This window comes from Topomyia yanbarensis, chromosome 2, assembly GCF_030247195.1.
Source record: "Topomyia yanbarensis strain Yona2022 chromosome 2, ASM3024719v1, whole genome shotgun sequence".
NCBI classification, from domain to species: Eukaryota; Metazoa; Arthropoda; class Insecta; order Diptera; family Culicidae; genus Topomyia; species Topomyia yanbarensis.
This window is the reverse complement of record NC_080671.1, coordinates 311,549,568-311,570,713: the sequence shown is the minus strand read 5'-3', so window position 1 is coordinate 311,570,713 and position 21,146 is coordinate 311,549,568. Positions and strand designations below refer to the sequence as shown.

The 21,146-nt window shown below is 39.6% G+C and overlaps 1 protein-coding gene across 3 annotated transcripts in view; it reads left to right on the top strand.

Moving 5' to 3' along the window:
• LOC131683563 (protein slit) overlaps positions 1-21,146 on the top strand; it is a 566,205-nt gene that overhangs the window by 507,987 nt on the left and 37,072 nt on the right. For 2 of the 3 annotated variants that reach the window (XM_058965639.1, XM_058965638.1), the window contains exons 3-5: positions 8,905-8,976; positions 16,340-16,411; positions 17,930-18,001. In XM_058965639.1, the coding sequence (XP_058821622.1) occupies positions 8,905-8,976; positions 16,340-16,411; positions 17,930-18,001 (216 nt within the window). The remainder of the gene's footprint in view (positions 1-8,904; positions 8,977-16,339; positions 16,412-17,929; positions 18,002-21,146) is intronic. The other variant, XM_058965640.1, reaches the window with a different exon arrangement.

Genomic DNA, 21,146 nt, shown 5'->3' with positions numbered 1-21,146 from the left:
TTAGGATCAGACTTCGGCAAACTACCACCGGCGTCGACACCCCAGGAAATGTTTGGCAATTTTTAATTATCTGCCAACGGAGAAGAATATATTTTTATAAAGATGGTGGAGATCCGTAATATTGCCACTACTATAGAAATAAATTTATGGAAAAATTATACGAATCGATTAGAACAACAACAACGACCATTCTGGGAGAAAGAAACATGGAAATCTAGGCACAGTACGAAACCTTTTCCCCATTAGATGATCGATCGATTGAATTTAAAAGCGATTTCGGCCCGAAACTGTTTATGTTTGTTGAACCGTACTATTTGGCATAGTTTTTGATGCAGAGGAGCCCGGAAGACGGGAAGAGAATGGAAGTAGACCACACAGCGCGATATTTTCGGACGTTCAATTTCCAAATCAGCACGTCCCCAGCGGGAAGGTTTTTTTTTTTGGAACTTGCTTCATGCAGGATGCTGCGCTGCGGCTGGATCGGCGATGGCAATTTGATTATGTTGGCCATCAGTAGAGGAAAGTTCATTTTTGTGTATAGGAAATGGATTGCAACGGGCAAAGTTTTTGTCTTTAGTCTGTCGGTGTCGAGTCGAGCAAATTTGAATTCCGTGTTGCGTCATAATGAAGCATACGCTGTACGTGCTAATGGCAATGAGGAAATAGCGGTACTTCCATCCCGTAGAGAATATTTGAAATTGTGATAGCCATTAAAGCAAATCTTAATATTGAGTGAGTAGCTCAGAAAAAAAACTGAGTTTTACACACAAAAAGACACAGTATTTTATTTTATAGCTTCAAGTTTGTGATACTCTGTCACCAGACAAGAAAACACGTTACGATGTTGTTTGCCTCAAATGTAATATCTGTTCATTCCATATGAACTTCTATTGTTGCAACAAAGGAAGGAGGTCATTTTGTTCTAAACTTTGAAGCTGTAGCCAGCTTGTGTAAATCTTTTCAGAAGTTAGATTTGTTTTCGTACGTACTATACTTCCAACAACCACCTAGTCAAACCTCGAGTGTCAACAGCTGCAAGCAATTCACCGACTCAATTCACCCGAAATCAAATATCACCGAACGGACAGTTCCTGCTACAATTTCGGCTCAGTTGCCACTTCATTCTGGCATCCAATTTGACCGAAAGTTCGAGTGCAATATTATTGTTTGTTTAGCTGTTACATTCCACCTTCGACCTGAGCCGAACGAGAGTCGTCCATTGTTGCATTCAGCCAGCTAGACAGAGTGACAATTGCTATGTTTTTCAAATTTGCACACAAACACACCGGGTCTCTCGGGAGGGGATTTCATATTTTGTCCGTTATGCTGGAGGTACTTGGTATTGGACTGCATAGTGCGAGGGAGGGTTCTACACATCTGCTTGTCTTTACTTTTCCTCGTAGATTGTCATACAAGTTTGCAAACACGGGAGCAAAAATTGACGACTATTGCAATTTCGTTGCAAACTGTCGCTTCCTTCGAGTCAAAAATAGATAACGATGAGATACATTGGATGCAGATGTTGTCAACAAGCTTCGATATATGGAAGTGCGAAATGATCCCATCTGAAGGGTATGCTAATATGAACGGTACTCGAAATATATGCATAACGAGTTTGCGTTTCACACTAGCATCAATTCTATGACATAAAATTTATTATTTAAATTCATGGTCATCTCATAACTTGTATGAATGCGAAGAGCGATATAACAATTGGGAAAAAGACGCCTGTGATCTTGCAGTGTTGTGAAGAAATGTTAAACCCTCGCTCTTTCGTCGAAAGCATTACAAATAATAATTCGCAAACAATGAGTTTACGTTTGTGATTAGAATATTTTTGATTTAAAACGTAAGAATAATTTTTTTTTGTGTTTTCTCAATATCCATCAAGTCGTACATCGCAACCAATAAAAATTTATTAGTATTCTGAAAACAGACTTCCATCTAGCCGAATCTCAGGTAGAAACCTTTTCATGGCATTATGCACGTTCACAGAATGCTTCGCGTTGCACTGAACATATGTACAGGTCTCGAGAACGTATTTGTCAGGTCGATCTGTAGAAGGCGCCACTGCTACCGTGACTGAACTGCATCTGTTTGTAGTGCATTCCATGCAAGCCTGTCACGTGCGCGTGTGTTGTTTCTCATAAACATGTCGAATTTGTTGGAAAAGAGCACTCACGGTAGTAAAAGGCGTCTTAGTCGACCCTTATAGAAGGCATTCAAGGGGAATCAGTTTACCACCGCAACCGAAACCGAATATGTGGGCACAGCTGCGAAGAAGTTGAAAACCGCGAGTTACGAGGACATTGCACTGGACCAGGGCATCAGCTATGTGCTTGTATCTGGAGCTGAATTAGCCTTCAAACTCGCGGTGAAGTGCCAGTGCAACACGTGTGGGTTCGATTCTCACTGTCGGCAGTGCGTATGAAGTGAACCACCGTTTTATGTTCGCGATGCGTATGCTGTTGGTCGGGCTACAAAACTCGAAGACTTTTTGAGGATTGATGTACAACATCTACCAGTTTTCTCACTATTCTTAAAACTTGCTTCAAAATCAGTTTTTGAGGTAAGTGAGAAGAAGGCTGTGGACGAGGAAATGAGACTGAATACTGAAACTGATATTGAAGCAACGCACTTGAGCGTTTCTGGAGACGGTTCTTGGAAGAAACGAGAGTTTTCGTCTCTTTTTGGAATCTCATCACTGATTCGGAAGTACTCCAACAATGTTTTGGACTTCGTTGTCAAATCTGCATTCTGTCAACTTTGCGCTAACTAGACATCGAAGAAAGGAACAACAGAATGCCACGAATGGACGGACTCTCATGACGAAAGCTACGATGCGAATCATCATGGCAGTACAGGGAAAATGGAGCTGAACGCTATTAAAGAAATGTTCGCGTGTTTCGAGGAATTGTTGGGTGTGAAACATGCCAATTACATCGGTGATGGCAACTCGAAAACCTTAAAAACTTTCTTGGACTCGGACCCATACTCAGACGTCACTCTGCTGAAAAAAGTATGCGTGGTGCATGTGCAAAAGAGGACGGGCTGCGGACTGCGGGCGGTGAAGAAAAGAACCAAGGGACGCGGAGGAAAAGACGCGGTTAAGCTGCCGGACAAGCTAATAGCGGATTTCACGAACTACTATGGACTGGCGATCAGAAGGCACCCCGACTCTGCATCAAACATGAAGGTTGCTATATGGGCAACTTTTTTACATAAAGGTTCAACTGACAAGGATTCGCAGCATATGAAGTGTCCAAAAGGTGTCAACGGAGGCGAACGGCGAGGTGGATTCATTCAAACACGACCATCCTCCCAAAAAAACTTTCAAGATGCCATCAAACCCGTGTACTTTCCGCAAATGATTTGCTACAGCGGTGCACTGGAAGAAATACCTAGAATTCCAATGAATGTTTCAACGGGTGTGTGTTTGTGGAGACTGGCTCCGAAACATTTGCTTTCTGCTTCTCAAACCATGGAAAGTGTCACTTGTATATCCGCAAACTTGTTCAATGAAGGAAGCTCGTCAATGCTGACGACTATGATCGCGCTGGGAGTTACTGTTGGGTCTGAGCATTTTAGTCCACCGTATTGGAATCGCCATCTTTATTTTTTTTTTATTTTGATACACATATACATATTGATACATATACATGACTCAAATCCGTGTTTACAAATCACAAAATCTTTTTTCTCGATTTAGGCTGAAATACCATTTATTTTTTAGTGGAGGGGGGTTCGATATATTGAATCGGCCATTTTGAATTTCGAAAAACTGACTTCAGATTCGTACTCAGCGATGTACAAAATCCACTTAATTGTTACAAAATATTGACATTCTACCACAAATAATTCATCAAAAGTGTTCTCAAACTTCATACGCGTATATCTCGTATTTTTAAAAACTGCGTGCAATCTCATTTGACAACGGTTCAATTTAAAGACTTCATCTTTTGACCTCACGAAAGAAAACCGACCGCACAAAACATGAACATCCCGCCATGTACGGGAAGCAAGACGGATTCGGAAACAGCTCAAAATTTTTATTCAATATCCAACCTACCCAGTAAAAAAATCCGTAATTCCGGCAAGTTTCCGCCAATATTTGAACCGATCCAAGCCTGAATTTGGGACAGAAATCCGCCAGAATACCGCATATGGAAATTCTATAAAATTGTCTTCATATTCAATTATACTAACGTATTTCTACTGACTTGATTAATGGTGGTAATTTCTAATGTTATTAATGGTACTAGAAAGAGTTGAGCGATCCCAATCTCATAATTTGGGATAGCTTAGATAAAAATTCGAATTGATGGAATACATACATCTTCATACATTACATCTGACATGGAAAAGGTGTTAGATATAACTCTCAGCTCTGACAGTATTACATATGATTTGTCTAACTGGCCCAAACCGAATGAGTTCAAACCATCGTTATCTGATCATAGATATATCTTATTTGATCATTTTGAGGTCCCGCTAGATTTCTGAAGATTCACCGTGTACAACCATAGATCTCAGCAACCTAAAAAAGATAATACATATCCATCACATTGTAATTGTCAAATAGAATTAAATGTTCATAAAATCGTAAGTAAACACTAATTAAGCTTCGAAATTGTTCAACGATAGCTTTTGTTGATGTTTTGACATTATTTGATGATATTGTGTAAAATTTTTGTAGAAATGTGAAAAAATATAATTTTTCAAATGATAAAATCACCAACCAAATATTTAATTAAATTATTCATTTAACTAGAATTTTGTTTGTTCGAACTAAAGCTGTCAAGTAGTAAATGTGTAAATGGCGGAAAGTATTTTTTGTTAGTTTATCAGAACCGCTTTTCAAATAGAAATCTTTCTATCGTTCTGAGCCCCAAATTTGTGAGGAAATATATCACCATAATACAATAAATTGAGGCATAGTTTTCTAAGAAAATGAGATAATTTAGAAATAGAAATGGGTTGGAAAGGCACCTTAAATAAAAATATACTTTGAAAATATGAAGTTTCTGAAAAAATGGATGTGTGTTATCTGCCCTATTTTCGAACAACTCGCTTGTTCCTCAAGGAAGTAATTTGGGCTCACTCTTATTCACACCCTTTATCAATGATCTAGCTACAGTATTACCAGCGGGATGTTGTATATTCTACGCATCAAGGATTCCTTAGCTTTACAATACTTTTAATGACTGGTTCTCCTTAAACTCGCTTACATTTAATATCCAAAAGTGAAGTGTAATGTCGCATCATCGCATGCACAATCCAATTTCATGCGATTATTGTTTTGGAAATGATTCAATTCGACTATATTATTGACAAGCAAACCGCCAGATGAGATTCACATTTAAATTTTTTAGTGAATTTATCGACCCTCTCCGTCTCCGCTCAAAGCATTGGATAGCAAGAATTTAAGCAATTCAAATAAAATTCGTTCGTTCCGTCTTCCATGGCAGAACCCTATTATTTTTCCGTCATGCGAAGACCGCTGTAGATTATTAGGGCTACACACGCTTGAAACGAGAAGAAGAGCAGCTCAAGCTGTTTTCGTCGCTAAGATTCTTCTAGGAGAGTTAGATACGTCGGAATTATAGGGTCAACTCCACATCTATGCACCGGAACCAATCCTGAATTAGGGTGCTCCAAAGTTCTTTAACATTTTTTAAATTATTATTTTTACGGCAAAATGTGTTTTAATGTATCGATTATAAATTGTAAAGGTATAACCTATTTTCAACCCCGTTCAAAGCCTTTTCAGAAAAAAAATAAACAGAATTAAATTTCGTCAAGCTAATTCAGAGTTAGATTTAATCGTTACGATTAAATTGAAGTACGTTCACACGACCAAACACCACGCACCAAATCTGACCACATTAAAGATTCATGTCGAAATACGCAGAAGTGGCACCCGTTATGGATGATGCTAAGAGAATCCTTTTCACTGACGTTCACAACGGTGTTTGTTTGATGGATACAAGGCTAACCAATCGTATATCTTTCTATTTGACTTTTGTAACCATACGAGAAAATACAGTTACTCTAGGAAAATAACACACCTGTGCACCTACTCTAGTCAGATTCCTACGTATAAGTTATGCAACCAGAAAGCACATTACGGAAAGCCATGCGCCGAACCCGAAAAGAAAAATCAGCCTACTATAATCAACATTAACAAAATGCTTTCGACAAACGACAAACCATAAAACAAAAGATGCAAACCTATTACCTTCTCCAACTGAGTACCAAAAACGATTACGCCCAGTGCCTCTAAACCAACAACCAGCAACACCAATAAACCCTCAACAGTCGATGAAGATAGATATACAATAGCGACTCGAAACAAAAACAAACAAGAACATAAGACCGTAAACCTCAAAAAAGCTGTAGTGATGGCTACATGAACGTGTACGTTGACAAGAGAAATGACCGATTGAATCTCTAGAGCGGTGTACAATACAGCTAATGCTTCAAAGACGAGAATAAAGTATTTGCATCAGCAGGATCCACCATAAGCTAAACATTTTGTGCGTACTCCAAGCCAAAATACGGAATATCACATCCATCTAGAGGTGTACAAATGCATAATATTTGACAGGGTATCTGCAGCTGGGGTCGGGATAATAACCCTTCTGTACGCCAAAACTGATTTTGGAACATAACAAGTTGTAAAATATATGGAAGTGAATATTTCCATTGGTCTGGTTTCACGACAGGCCTACCCGAGGCATACCGAGAGCTACCGGTACAACTGTCAAAACCTTAATTGCAAGTAGGGGTTGAAGCCAACTTTTAATTCTTAATCGTTTCTTTATGTATGATATTAAATACAAAGTATGCGTAAATTATCATAGGGTGTTTAGGGATGATGGGGATGTTTAAAATCACTCAAAAAATGCTAGGTCATCTGTGGATTTAGCCATACCTCATTCATTTGGCTAAATGTCCATTACTATTTTGGCTAAAATGTCCTTTACTTATATGTACACTGGATCAAGCAGCATACCTGTAAGGGACCACAAAAAATCTGTAAATTAAAGACATGTCTGCAAATATGGCATCACTGCTTTCGAGCGAACCTACAACTTGACCAATTCAAAAATTTTGATTCCCATCATTAATCTCGGCGGATAATTGGTATCATCAGCATTCAGACCTTATATTTGCCACCATAACCACAGGTGTTTGGGAATAAAATCTCAAATTTACCAGTCAAAGTTGGTTTTATGGGTCGTTAAATACCAGTAATACTAATCATTTAAAGAATTTATTCCACTCTGCGACCCACGCCATTAACTTTTTCATTTTGTGCAAATAAATAGTTTCTCAACAACAGGCCTATTCTGGATTCGCGAGCGTCGCCGTAAAAATGAGTTGGCTTAATAATCCATAAATTTCTTCGTTGTGGTTAGTGCCAGTATGTGGGCTGCAGGGGTGAGTGAGTTTGAAAGGTATTTGGTTTGAGCGAATCAAAAACGCACAATTTTAATCATTTTAATGTTATTCACGACGAAAGCCACATGAGACTTGACTGTCTGTTATGAGAAAACGTCAGAATTTATATGTAAATTTAGTAATGCTTACTAAATTTACATTTGCTACGTTTTTGCTAACAAAAATCGTTTATTTTTTTGAATGACTAATCATGTTTTCAGAAACACCTTTAAATTCGAAAAATGCTTATAATGAAGTATCCAAGAAGCAGACGAAATATTAATAGAGGCAATTAGATTAAGATTAACACAAGGAAAATTACACCACTTCGGATTTCTTTTTGTTTTTTATTTATTTATTAATCAGTTTCCATTTTCGTCACATCGAATTTAATTTTACGACGCTTGACCGTACCTCAGCGTTACAGTTGCGTGCCATTTAACCATAACTTTTCTTATTTAATGACCCTCCCGATCCTTAGGGTTTGAAATAATTTAGCAACTTTAACGCACAGTATATCGCATTCGTTCTAGTTGTAGTTGGGGATGAAAGAGTAAGACAGAATTCTGGTTATTGTTTCGATTATTACACAAATAAAAATGGATTGCCTTATTCAGGAAGCGATCAAATTGGCGAAAATAATTTTATATCGAATAATTCTTCGGTAAAACAAAGAGGTACGTCAAATTGTGACTCTCTAGTGAAAGTAAAATGTTTTTTAAAGAGTGGTACTTTGTTAAAAAGTTTCAGTTACCAAAGTTAATAACCACTTGAATACCTTATAGCTAGTCCAAATTTATCCCGTTTAAAAAATTCCCCTCAAAAATATAACACACAGTTAAGAACTGAATAAAACATCATTGATCCTTAAAAACGCTAGATCATTAAAAATGCTTCTTAGCTCGTGACGTCCAATACATTCATCCAATACAAACCTTTTATCATGAAAAACATTATAAAAATGTGTACTAAATTGCTACCGAGCGGTTTTACCCCTCCTTCCCGCTGGCCTTACCGGACGGAGGTGAACTCAAAAGTCGGACCGCATCCATTGTGAATGGCTGAAAGAAAACTTTTCATTTTATCTAGTGTTCGCCATCAGCTGCGAAAATAATTCCCCAGTTGGGACACTCCTTTCCGGGGCTATACTGCACTGCTATCTGGTGGTCGCAGTGAATATTTCTTGTTGCATGACAGCGAAACCGGAACGATAACAAGATTTTATCAATGGTGCTTCCTGCCACTGCAGGAAAGTTTTATATTTAATAATAATTGACACAATGATTGGCAGCAAAGTATACATATGAACCATCCGAGGCAAGTTCATAAAATATGCCAAAGCCGAAACTATCACCAGTGACACGACTTTCTAGGAGCGAAAGGGTCGAAACTACTTCAGAGAACATTTTATGAAAGCTACGTAAACTAATTTCCTTTCATTTTTCCTTTTTCCGCTTACAGGGACCTGCAGGGCAACAACATCACCGTCATCTACGAAACCGATTTCCAGAGCCTGTCGAAGCTGCGAATATTGTAAGTATATATATACATACACTGCAAGAGTTCATCAAATTTCGAAAAGTATAATTTCGCATAACCTCACACGCTATAATAGTTGGCATGCTTTCACCGGGCTAGAGCAAGTGGCTGCACACTACTTGACAGCAAGCATTCGACATCACCGGCAGCGAGTGGATTCCTTTTATAATGGGTAATAATTAAATTTAATGTGAATCTGCCGCGCCGTTCAAGTACTTTTAATAGTGTTACGAAAACTTTTACTTCATAGTGTCTCGCTTCTCAAGAGAGCGATTCAATAGCAGCAACCAAGAAGGAAGCTTTCAAACTTGTAATTACATCCAGTTAATTTCCGAATCATTAGACACTACATATACATGCGACGTTTGTCGCATGAGGGTACTCGAATCTACGTTCTACATTTATGTGTGGTTAGCTTCCATTAGAAATGGTGGGAAATTGCCAATATTTTATTCATGAGCTGTGAATCGAACATTTCTCTGGTTTGATGTGGTTTCCGTCATCTGCCTAGAAAGGCATATCAATTTCATATGACTTTTCGCCAATTTTCAAAAAAGTGCTTAAATCCTCACTGACTATTTATGCGTAAAAAATGGATTAATTAGATTGTGTAGGGATCGTTATTGTAGATGTCCTACGAAAAACAGATTAAGAAAGACTCACTGAAAATGTGATAAAGTATAAGTTTATTTAATTAAGTTTCTGTTACCGTCTGCTCATCCTGTTTGTTTTGCACCGCCCATTCACATGGAATTCGAGGAATCAAGACCAGGAATCCGCAGCTTTGGAGTTTTTTTTTCTAGTATCCAATTTACTAAAGATTATTAGACTAACTCGACGATGCATGGAAAAAAATGATCCTAATTATTGAGCGCAGCACTTTTGAATGTCTTTTATGGTCCCAAATGACAGTGAAAATTATGGGAGCGATTGGTCTCTCCTAGGATTTGCGCATTGCTTTTGAAGTTTTTAAGGAAATCAGTAAGGGGAAAATTAACTTATTTGCATCTCTACTCATACAGATCGCTGTTTCCATCAGTTTCGAAAAATCAACGCAATTAAAGAGTAGTCCAGAAAGAGGTTAACAACTTTGCAGAAAACCATAACTTGCTATCATTTTTCATAAAAATGCAATAATGATTGTAAGATTGAAGGTTTGAAGTAATCTCAGAAATTTATAAATTCTGTCAACACTGCAAATGTACCACCATTTCAATCCGAGATATTTCAGAACCTGTTCATAATATTTTCTGAATTATATAAAGGTAGCTGGGAAGTTAAAAAACAATTTAATTCACCTAAACCGCTCTAGGGACAGCGGAGCTTTTTGAACTCGAACTTCACTTGGATACTTAAACTCAGGCGATATCATTGACAAACAGAGCCTGCTACTTCCAGCTCAGTTGCTGAATTAGATACCCGACTGGCTGTCAACCTGTTCACGATTTTGAAATTTTTGGTGCAACGTATGTTAAGATGCGATCCGACAAAACTGCTTTCAGCCTCGAAAGAGGGTAGAGGTACCCAATACGTCTTAAGCACGAAAAAGACAACGCTCTGCTGTGTTTAAACGAGCTGATTGACGGGCAAAAGGTTGAAGCAGTCTTTCACTCCATACTTAACGTCGCTCAGGGTGTGGTCCATGACATGGATACCAAAGACATGATCAACGACGAACTCCTTGATGGGCTGAAAGGTATAGGACTCGTAGCGGTCCGCAGGATCACCAAGTTGTTCAACAGAGTAATGAAAAATTCTCCTTTGGTGGTGATATCTTTTCACGATTCAATGTTCCCTGAATACACTTATCTCGGACTAGTACAAACTAGTATTTGACTCTACTACCCATCCCCCATGCTGTGTTACCGCTGTGGCAAATTTGGGCACGGTACTATGGTGTTCCCCAACCAGGAAACTTGTCTGAACTACCCTTCAGATCAACAGAACCCGTAAACAAACGTCCCAAAGTGCATAAACTGTAACGGTGAGCATCCAACTAGAGCTAATAACTGCTCCAATACATGAAAGAGAAGGCCATCATTGAAGTGAAAGTTTTCAAAGACCTTTTCTTCTCAGAAGGAAGAGCGCTAATCGTACAAAACCACAGAAGACACGGTTACGGCGAACAGACTCAAACAGGCATGGACCTAAAAGACGACGAGAAAGTGTCTACTGCCGCTAGGATGAAGACGGAGCTCATTGAACTTAAGGTGGAGAAGAACAATGCGCAAAAGAGAATGAACGGGACGATGACACCTGCATAACCACCTGGTGGGGGCCATTCGCCAGCTCAAAACCGCCGAGCAACAACTGTACGAGGCAATTAATGAAACGAGCATATCTAACCCACACGCTATAGCAGAAGAAGAGCAGGAAAACGGCAATAAGCGAGTTGGTGTCCGCGATATCGACCGACAGCATCCAATTGGCCGCGAAACAACAGCGTGTCCCAAATTTAGTGATGAACGAAAACAGTAATGCATATCCGAACAGGTGACGGCGATAAATCCCGAAGTCCTATGAGAAACAACACAGAACCAACAAGACCAAAAGCGCAACGGACAACCCGAACGAATATCCGCAATAACAATCATTCATTTCTCGGACCTTTAAACATCTCGGGCGCCGAAATACCCTCAGACTGCGTGCTACGTAATATCCGACTAGCTCTGTATCGACTACAGAACAGCAATTTATTATGTATAGGCAAACAGTAGTAACAAATTCGACAAAAATATGAAACAAAGCCCACCTATATCGACCCTGATCGGGTAAGTTCCGGAGGCACCCCCGACGGCTGTGGACGCAGGAGCCTTAACAGGAATGTACCTTTAACATCCCCATTAGCATCCATTTTTCCGATTCGCAAACATCCACCACAGACCAACCAGACAGGAATCCAGCAAATCCACCAACACAGCAGTCCCAAGCGACGGGAATCACGGCCGTCTCCAGTATCGCGTATCTTGCTGGGCCCCAGAGTAGGAAACCACTGCGCCAAACCTCAAAAGTTCCAAAGGACTATATATCAGTCCATTTGCTGGCGTTGCAGTAGACACACATCCTGGCTATGACGAACCCGGCATCAAGGTTTGAATACCGGTATTCGTGGGACGCCGCCAGCGCGGATAACCGCTACCAGACGATTGGTCTGGCCATCCGGGTCGGTATGCTATGTCGACCGATTCCTTTGGATACCGAACTAGTTGCCGATATCTTTGGATACCGAAGATATCGGCAACTAGTTCAGTGTAGAACTACGACGCCGTTGTTCTCGACAGCGGTAGTTCGACATTTATCCGCGGGCATAAGCAAACCGCCATCCACCTTACTATTGTCTCCGAAGTGCTGGCAGAATCTTGTATGTGGACTATTCTTGCCGACCCGTGTAATATTGACCTTATCCAGGTTACGTGCGCGCAGACGCCGAGGAGACCGTCAACTATCTAATAAATCGAAACGAGTTATACACCCCAGATGAACTCACTAGTATCATCAATAGGGCCACCGTTTCTTGCATATCCAGGACAAGTGGGAGCTCGTCTCGACAAGCGATGCATTGGTGGTGCCCAGAGCGCCATCAAGGCACGCCGAACTGCGCTGCAGGCAATGAAGGACCCTTCTGTGGACGATGCCAGCGAGCTGGAGGCACTTCGAGATCCTGTCTGCAGACGCCGCCCTCTCACCTGTGTTTCTGCGAATCCAGTAACGGGCTGAGAGAAGGCCCGTTCGTTTCGAACCCGATACAGGCCAAGTATACAATTAACCTTTCATTAGAAGCAAATTTCGTGCAGCATTAAAATCCACATACAACAAGTCTTTTGGGTTGGATGACGGCTATCCTCTACTACGACACTCCCCGCCGGTAGCCAAGCCAGCGATATTTTACAGCTTCAACTAGTAATTCCTATCCCAAAACGATGCCAGGGGAACAGAACGCCAGATGATTTCCACCCGTCAGTCTGCTCCCCTGCTTCACTAAGACGATGGAGCGTATGGTCAACCGACGGTTGATGGGCCTACTGGAGAAGCGTAAACTCTTGAATCAACGGCAGTTTGCTAGCTTAAGGGAGGTAGTACGCCAATCGGTTACCGACAACCTGCATGCCGACATCTTTATTATCGACGTGGCGAAGACATATAATATCATGTGGCGTAACCGAGTACTGCAACAGTTGGCCACCTGGGGCATCGCCAAAAAGCATGGGCCGTTCCCTGAGCGACTACCTGTCCAATCGTACCTTTCGCTTGGGAATTAGGGGTGCCCTATTCCAACACCTTTCCGGAAGACACGAGACCCCCAGGGACTCTTTGTTCGCCAGCCTGCCGGCGAGCATATTTGATTTTGTCTACACAGACGACACCGTGCTGAACGCGATGGAAAGGACCGATGACCATCGTAAACTTCATGTCGCTGTAAGTGCGGTGATCCGATGAGCGGCATTAATCGGCGTGTTTTCGTACTGCTGTAGCACAAACCATATTACAACAGGAAGGCCAATCCTAGTGGACGAGGCGGTCGTAAGGAACGTAAGATACTGCCGGAGCCGGTTGCGATCAATTAAAACAATCAGCTGCAATCGTCACACTGCTGGAGAGACTTGCGTAGAAGCCCCTACGTTGGGCGGCTGCACTCATCATGACGAACATTGGGATTTTTGGAGTGTACCGCCGGACTACTGCTTCTCACTACAGACAGCGAGATTCATCGAGAATAACTAACATGGATCTCCCACCGATCGCCATCTTACACCGAATTCGCGACCGGCCATGGCACAACCATGAACGCAATCGGGACATAATTCCGACTACAGAATTAGGGAGCGCTGCTGCTGGTAGTGAACCCAAGCGGAATAGCGGAAGGACCTGCGCTATGTTCGGTGTTCGCTGCCGAGGCATCAGCGATTTCTCTCACTATGGTCCAGAAAGCGGAAGATACACCCGTCATTTTGCTTTCAGAATCTCAGGCAGTCATCTTCTCCCTTGAGTCGGGCGAATCCCACCACCCCTTCAGTCAGGCTATCGAGGACAAGTATGACCCAATCATCCAAATTTGCTGGGCCCCCGGTCACTGCAGAACTGACGGAAATGAAATGGCTAACTGCCTGGTGGCCAGCGAGAGACACATCCGCCAATGTTTCACAAGACATGTCCCGGCTGCAGATATATTGGTCCAATTCAGCAAATATTATGGAAACGTTCGTGTGTCATAACCGCAGTGCATCGAAGGCTCGCTCAACTGCCGGACAGACCGAACCGATAGAAGAGAACAACGTGTACTGTCGCGGTTCAGAGTTGGGCACACGAAGGTCTCGCACGCCCTCATCGTATCGCGGGTTTCTCCACCTAGATGCATTACATTCGTACCCTGAACCACGGTACAACATATGTCAGTGAACTATCGGGAGTTCAGCGATCTCTTTCAGCACTATAAATTTCCACATTCCACCAGAAAGATCCTCGCCAACGACCCCGTTCGAGAGTTAGTGCTACCGTCCTTTCTCATGAGCGCGGGACTTCTGGATCATCTGTTACAGAATAGACCACACCGTTTCTCCAGAGCAACAATACCCATATAACAAAATAATAACAATATAATGTCATTTTTTTCTTTCTCCTTAGGAAAATGACGTATGAAATTAAAGCCTTTAAATAAATAAATAATAATAAATAGTCGCGCATGCCGGCTAAGTCGTTGTTGATCACACATGAAGTAATGAATCATTTCGCGGAACAGGCACATTTATGACAGTTTGCCCTCTTCAAGCCTATGGCAGATTTTACGGACAATTAAACGTCATTGTATTTTAAATATTTTTAAATATGTTCCAATGACGACTACGCGTCAAAATCCAATCCCGGTGGAGATACGTTGAATCATAAACCTAAAAATTTAACTTTTTTTTCTCCTTTTTTATTAACGACTAAGTGTGAGTCAATTTTCCTTTTTTATGTTTTTAACGACATTCAATTAGCAAGGGACTAGAAAGTGAAGTATATTTTTCAATATTAAGAGCCATAGTACTCAAGGGAGAGCAAGGAGTTGAAGGAAAAAAGTTTAGAAAAGCGTGGAAAAGGGTCATGCCGTAGACTCAGGTGATTCACATTTCCAATGCCAAAAGATCCTGACTCCTGCGGTATCAGACAAAGGATTAAGTCGCCTGTAACCTCTAAGCTAAACTACTTCTATCCAAATTTTCAAGAGAAATTACCCAATGGGTTATTTTCAGCGGCGTTTTTCTGTGATGCAATTTGACACCCTTTAATGAAATGTTACATGAGGGCATGCTGATACTATTTGTCTAAATATTTCGTTTCCCTAATCATCACAATAAAATAAAGTCTTCTCAGCTTGATGCCAATTACATCGTTATAACCGAGATGCTCGTAACACTCCTGTCTGCATACGCCTCAAATCTATAAATTTAACCAATTGTGAAACATGTTTCGATCGATGTTTGCTCATTAGTACCGAAAATATGGCCACTCTGTCGTACCACCACTTGGAAATCGATTAGAAAAACTCCAGCGGCAAATTGTGTAGCCCAAAACCAGTCAGCTGATAGCGGCGATGGATGGTGAGAAACCAACGAAAGAAATCGAATTACACATGTTATTTGAATAATGAGCTCGTAAAGCGAAGCTACCTGCGCTAAATCAGCACTCTGAGGGTGATGAAGCGATCGCTTAGGGGTGATAATAAACAGTATCAATAGGTCCGTTTGCTAATGAAACCGATGGCTTTTGGGTTTGCGATCAAATTTCCTTTCCGATTTTTATTACCAATGTTTCTCAGCATGGTGGTGATCTATGAAACTCTTTGCGGGGTACCGCCGTAAACTTTATATACTTTCCCTGGAAAAAAGGTCCACTTTGCCGGGGCTCGGAAGAGCTGTAATTAATTATACACGTATTTTCAACACAAAGCTGTATATCGGCAGAATAATTTATTCGCTGTGAAATGGTGATCTTTTTTCAATCTACCCTGTCGCCATTCACGATTGGGATTCGAGCTTGCGTCACATGGATTCGGCTGTAATTTATTCGTGAGATTTTTGAATTACTGCCGGTTCAGCATTCCACACTAATTTTGAAGAAATTTGATTACGGTTAGGATATTGAATGGTTTGGTTGTTTTTTATAATGTCCCTTTTTTCATTATATAATATTTCGACAAATATGCTCTACAAATTTTGGGTATTCAGATATATCGAATCTAACATTTCTTCTCTTGATTGAGTCATTTCATTAGACAAGTATTATCGTTTTATTAAATACAAACTACATAATCAATTTCCTTTAACTTTTTCATATTAAAGACATATTTAAAACGCGTATTTTCACTTACTTTTCGCAGGCAGTTGACTGATAACCAAATCTATACCGTGGAAAAGGACGCCCTGCTCGATCTGATATCGTTGGAGCGATTGTAAGTTGTACCATTCATATTTATCTATATTAAATTTAAAATATGTACGTGCAGTGCTATGTTTTTACAGAAAAGAAAATTCTAATTTGATCAAGTACTATTCTCAGTCTCAATATTTCGTCGTTGTTGTGCTATCTTATGGCAAACGCCTTTTTGGGGTAAACTGAGTTAGATATTCTACATTACTTATCCGAAACATCTCTTCGAAGTGACGTTTTCAGAATTTCTGAATTTATTACTCAGATGTAGCGAGAAACATGATGATAAATTGAGTTTTTTTTGCCTCAAATCACTATTTGCTTCAAATCACGGTATCCTAAAATTTGCTCAAGTTATATCGAAGTTTTAGGTGTTTTTATCTGTAAAAATGTTTGAGGAATACAAAGGCATAATAATTTTCTAAAGTAAAATACAAGTATTGCGAGAAAAATGCATACTTAAAATACTACATGCTTGGCAATACTGTGAACAAATTTTTTTATTTTTCTAGATTCCTTGGCCAATTTCCTTTAAAATGAATCTCACCGATTGTTTCTAGACCCAATAAAACCGAAGATACTAATAACAGTAAAAAATTGATGCTTTATTTGAATGGAAAATTTACCATGCACAATTACGACACGCCATACAAATTTTGTCATCAATACACACCTATGCCACCTGTGAGTGCGACTTTTGCTTTATTATTAGCATTAACTCTCAATATAGTCAACCGATCTTCTTCATATTTGAGAGATAGAAACATACATTGTCTTCTCTGAATAGTTTCTACCATTTATAACTTTCGAGATATTCAATCTCAAACTTTAAAAATCATTTTACTGGAAATGTGCAAAATGGCGCTTGTCATAAGGGACGATTTATTTGAAAATATTGGACAGAAAAATTTCTGTTCAACTCAAAATTAAGATAAACAATTATGACACTTTGTGCAAAATTTCGCTTCACTCCAATATCTTAACTTGCTACTAGTTACATTGCTTTTTGAGACTAAAGCAAATGAATTGATAAAAATTCGCGCACAATTCGACAATCCTAGGCCGCCTAATCAATGCAATGAAAGGATGCGGTTAAATCAAAGCACAATGCATAATTCATCGTCGAAACATAGCACCGTATGTTCCTATTTCCGTTTACTTTATTTCTCACATAAATACAACCTGCTGTACTTACTGCCTGGCGATTGACGATCAAAACACAATACACAACACACCAACAATGAAATTCGGAGGTGCACGGAAACGCCGATTACACCCAATTGTCCGATAAAATCACTATCGAATAATCGATTTTGTTAATCTATCACGCTTTTGTGCCATTTTACAGCCTACTGCTTGTCTGCTTATGACTTTTTTTTCGACCATTGTATACTTTTTCGTATTGTGTTTTGTGTCATTCGGCACCGCCTCTTCAACTTTTTTTTTCGACGAATCGTTTAATTCCATTTCGGTGTGTGTATTTTTTCCATAATTACTCTCTTCCCTTTTTCTCGCCTCACGCTCTCTTTTTTATTTTCAGACGACTTAATAGCAATCGCTTAAAATCAATACCAGATAATTTTTTATCGAGCGCTGCTAATTTATTACGATTGTAAGTAGTAGGATGTAGGAAATGATTTATCGTTTAATATAGGTTCTGTCGCTTCGCTCCCGGCTACTCCATGCCATGCTCATTGTTTTGCGGTCGATGGTTTCGTTATTTTAAAAGCTGTGATTATCTTTAATGGTTGGACGCATTAATTAATTTGCACGCATTGCATGGTTCATTTCTGAAGGAGTCATTTTGATTTATTATTTTTTTCTCACTTTTTGTTAGTTAATATATCATCTTCTGGAAAATGAGTGTCAATCCGTGTATGTCATTGCTGCAGAAAAAAAAACAATTTGTGTCTTTGCAAGTAATCCCACATAAAGTACTTTATCTTTAAACCCATTATCACTTTTATTGATTACTATTAAGATAATATTAAAATAGAATAGCAGATTTTGAGAGATTAGGTCATTCATCCTTTTTTTTATTTCGATTATAGAGGTTTTAACCTTAGGGTCATTCGCCTCTTCGGGTTAGAAAAGTCTCTTATGAGAAATTTCTAACCCTATGTGCGGGGTCGGGACTCGAACCCAGGTGCGCAGCGTACAAGGCAATCGATTTACCAACTACGCTACGCCCACCCCCTGTCATTCATTCATCCTTTTTCGGATTGGAAAATTTCCAACGCTATGTGCGGGGATGGGATTCGAACACAAGCGTACTGCCTACAAGGTAATAGACTGCATTAAATTTTTTACTATATTTGCTCAGTATTTAAATAGCCCATTAGATCAACCTAATCAATAAGGTATCAAATATGCTAGAAAATACGCAATATTGGCCAGAATGAACTAAGAAACAATATTGAAGATATTGTTTTGACCCGTCTAATGAGTATCTGTCACTCAGCACCAGAGAGACGCTAAATCCAGAATCATGACGCATCGTAACTTTCTTCAATGCTTTATTATTCCTTAGAAACTAAAAACTTGATATGGGTCATTCGTACTTCAACGAACTGGTTCTGAAAAGGGAATCAGTGTACGGAAGTTTTAAAGAAACGATAGAGTAGAGTGGTCAAGTGGTCAGTTATTTTGGCGAGCTCGTGCGATGGTATTTTTGCACTGATTTTGACAAACAAGCACTTGTTGAAAAGTTCTACAGCAATAATGATTTTATGCCTGGCTGAATATTTTTTAAGGTAAATCCAATAAGGCAAAGGCACTGTATTCGATGTTTTATAATCTAGGGGTACCATAGGTTAAATAAAACAATGTACACGCCTAGAAAATCAGCGGTTCAACTTTTCTTTGAAGAGTATGAATACTGCAGATTAATGCAATCCATTGACGTCATGAAGATAAGAAATGAGGAAGTGGCAAATGATGTGAAAAATCATGAAACCGCGGATGGAAATGTTGAAAAAATATGTATTTTCAGCAGCTTCGTCTGGCGTTATACTTACGAATGACTTTTTCGGTGTCGTCGTCGTTACCAGAGTATGGAATTGAAGTTGTGCATTTCAACTCACGTGGTTACCTAGCTGTGTGACGATCACGTTTGCGCTTCGAAGCATTTTATTTGATTCTTTTTCCTTCCCTTTTTCGATCATCTGCTTCAACAAAACCTTAAAAGATTATATTGTTAACTCACGCGAAATATCTGATGTGCTTTCATTGATGACGAGCACTCACACGAGCACGTATTGTTTCGAGCAAAACCTTGAATTGCTTAGAGTCTGATCGAATACTGGATCCATCTTGAACAGAAGCCATTGCGTTCTTTATGTTCTCTTCACTTCGTTTTGGCGTTTTTCGCACGAAATTACGCGCAATTCTCCTGTCAAAATAATTTAAATTTACATTATAGTAGTGGCCTGTAGTGTCCCTAAACGGCTAACCTATCGTGCGCCTAAGCGTATGTTCCGTGGTGATGTCCGTATTTGGTCCAAAAACAAAAATATCGAAACACCAACTCAAAATCCGTGTTCAGCATTAATTTTTACGAAAAGAAAAAACTCATTTGATATTTTTTATATTGATTAAATGTACTATACTGACGACGAACGGTAATGTGTTTTCGCAGAACAACACGCGAAAACATAAATGACGCCATAACTAATACAGCTAATCCACGGTAACAGCCGAAATGACGTCAACGATGTTCTCCAACGCGTATCTGATTCACGCAGCACGAGCGACCTCTGCAATAGCATAGTAAAGATAATGCCCTCTACCTATATTACCCCCATACCTATATTACCCCCATACCTATTTGACCCCATTCTACTCTAGTTGTCAAGTGTCTTCAATGCGAATGAGCTCAGAACATAAATCGGGCAAAATCTTTAAAACTCGAAATCACGAAACTGCCTTATTTGAGTACTCTGTATTCAATTTCGGCATATATGATATAATAAAAATGATTTTGAATTGATTATAAATAAAGAAATATCCTACCAATACGGAATTTTTTTATTGCTTGGGCTTTCTTTTATTATACTGGTTTACTGGTTACTGCAATTGAACAGTAATGGAAATTGTATTTCTTGTTCGCAATTCTAGCAGCTAGTTTTCTTACATTGACAGGATCGAAGCTGTGCAAGCCAGTAGTTCTGCTCTAAGGTTTTGAACGTGGCGTTACCGGGTGGAGCTGCCACCTTATGTCGATCGTTGTCTATTTTTAGACAACGGCTAAAAGACGAAGTAGGGGAAGATGGGGTAAAACGCACCCCCGGGGCAAAATGCACCCTTTGCTTATATCGAAAACTGCTGAAAATTTGTAGAAAAGGGTAACACCAGTCGGAAGTCCGTCATAATAAACATACACTGTCAAAGTTTGATAACCGTACATCAATAGCAGCTCGAGAAATAAACAAGAAACAATAACGTACTCTTCTCATGTGGCTCGTGCAACAAGAATTTTCAGCTTTTATAAATGCTGTTTTACTATTATATCAGTGCATTCCAGTTCTATTTATACCGTAGCTCATTATTCTGTTGTACTATATATGAAAATCTACCACATAATTCACTTTTTGCTAAATTTATATCTCTGCTCCATTGGGGGCAAAATGCCCTCTTCTTTTATTTTGCTGGTTTTTTAATCGAAAACAGAAAAATCATTCTGAAAACCTACTAATTGCATACCCTTAGGCTATTTAATGGCACACTTTTGTTAAATCCCGTCAGAAAACAACACTACT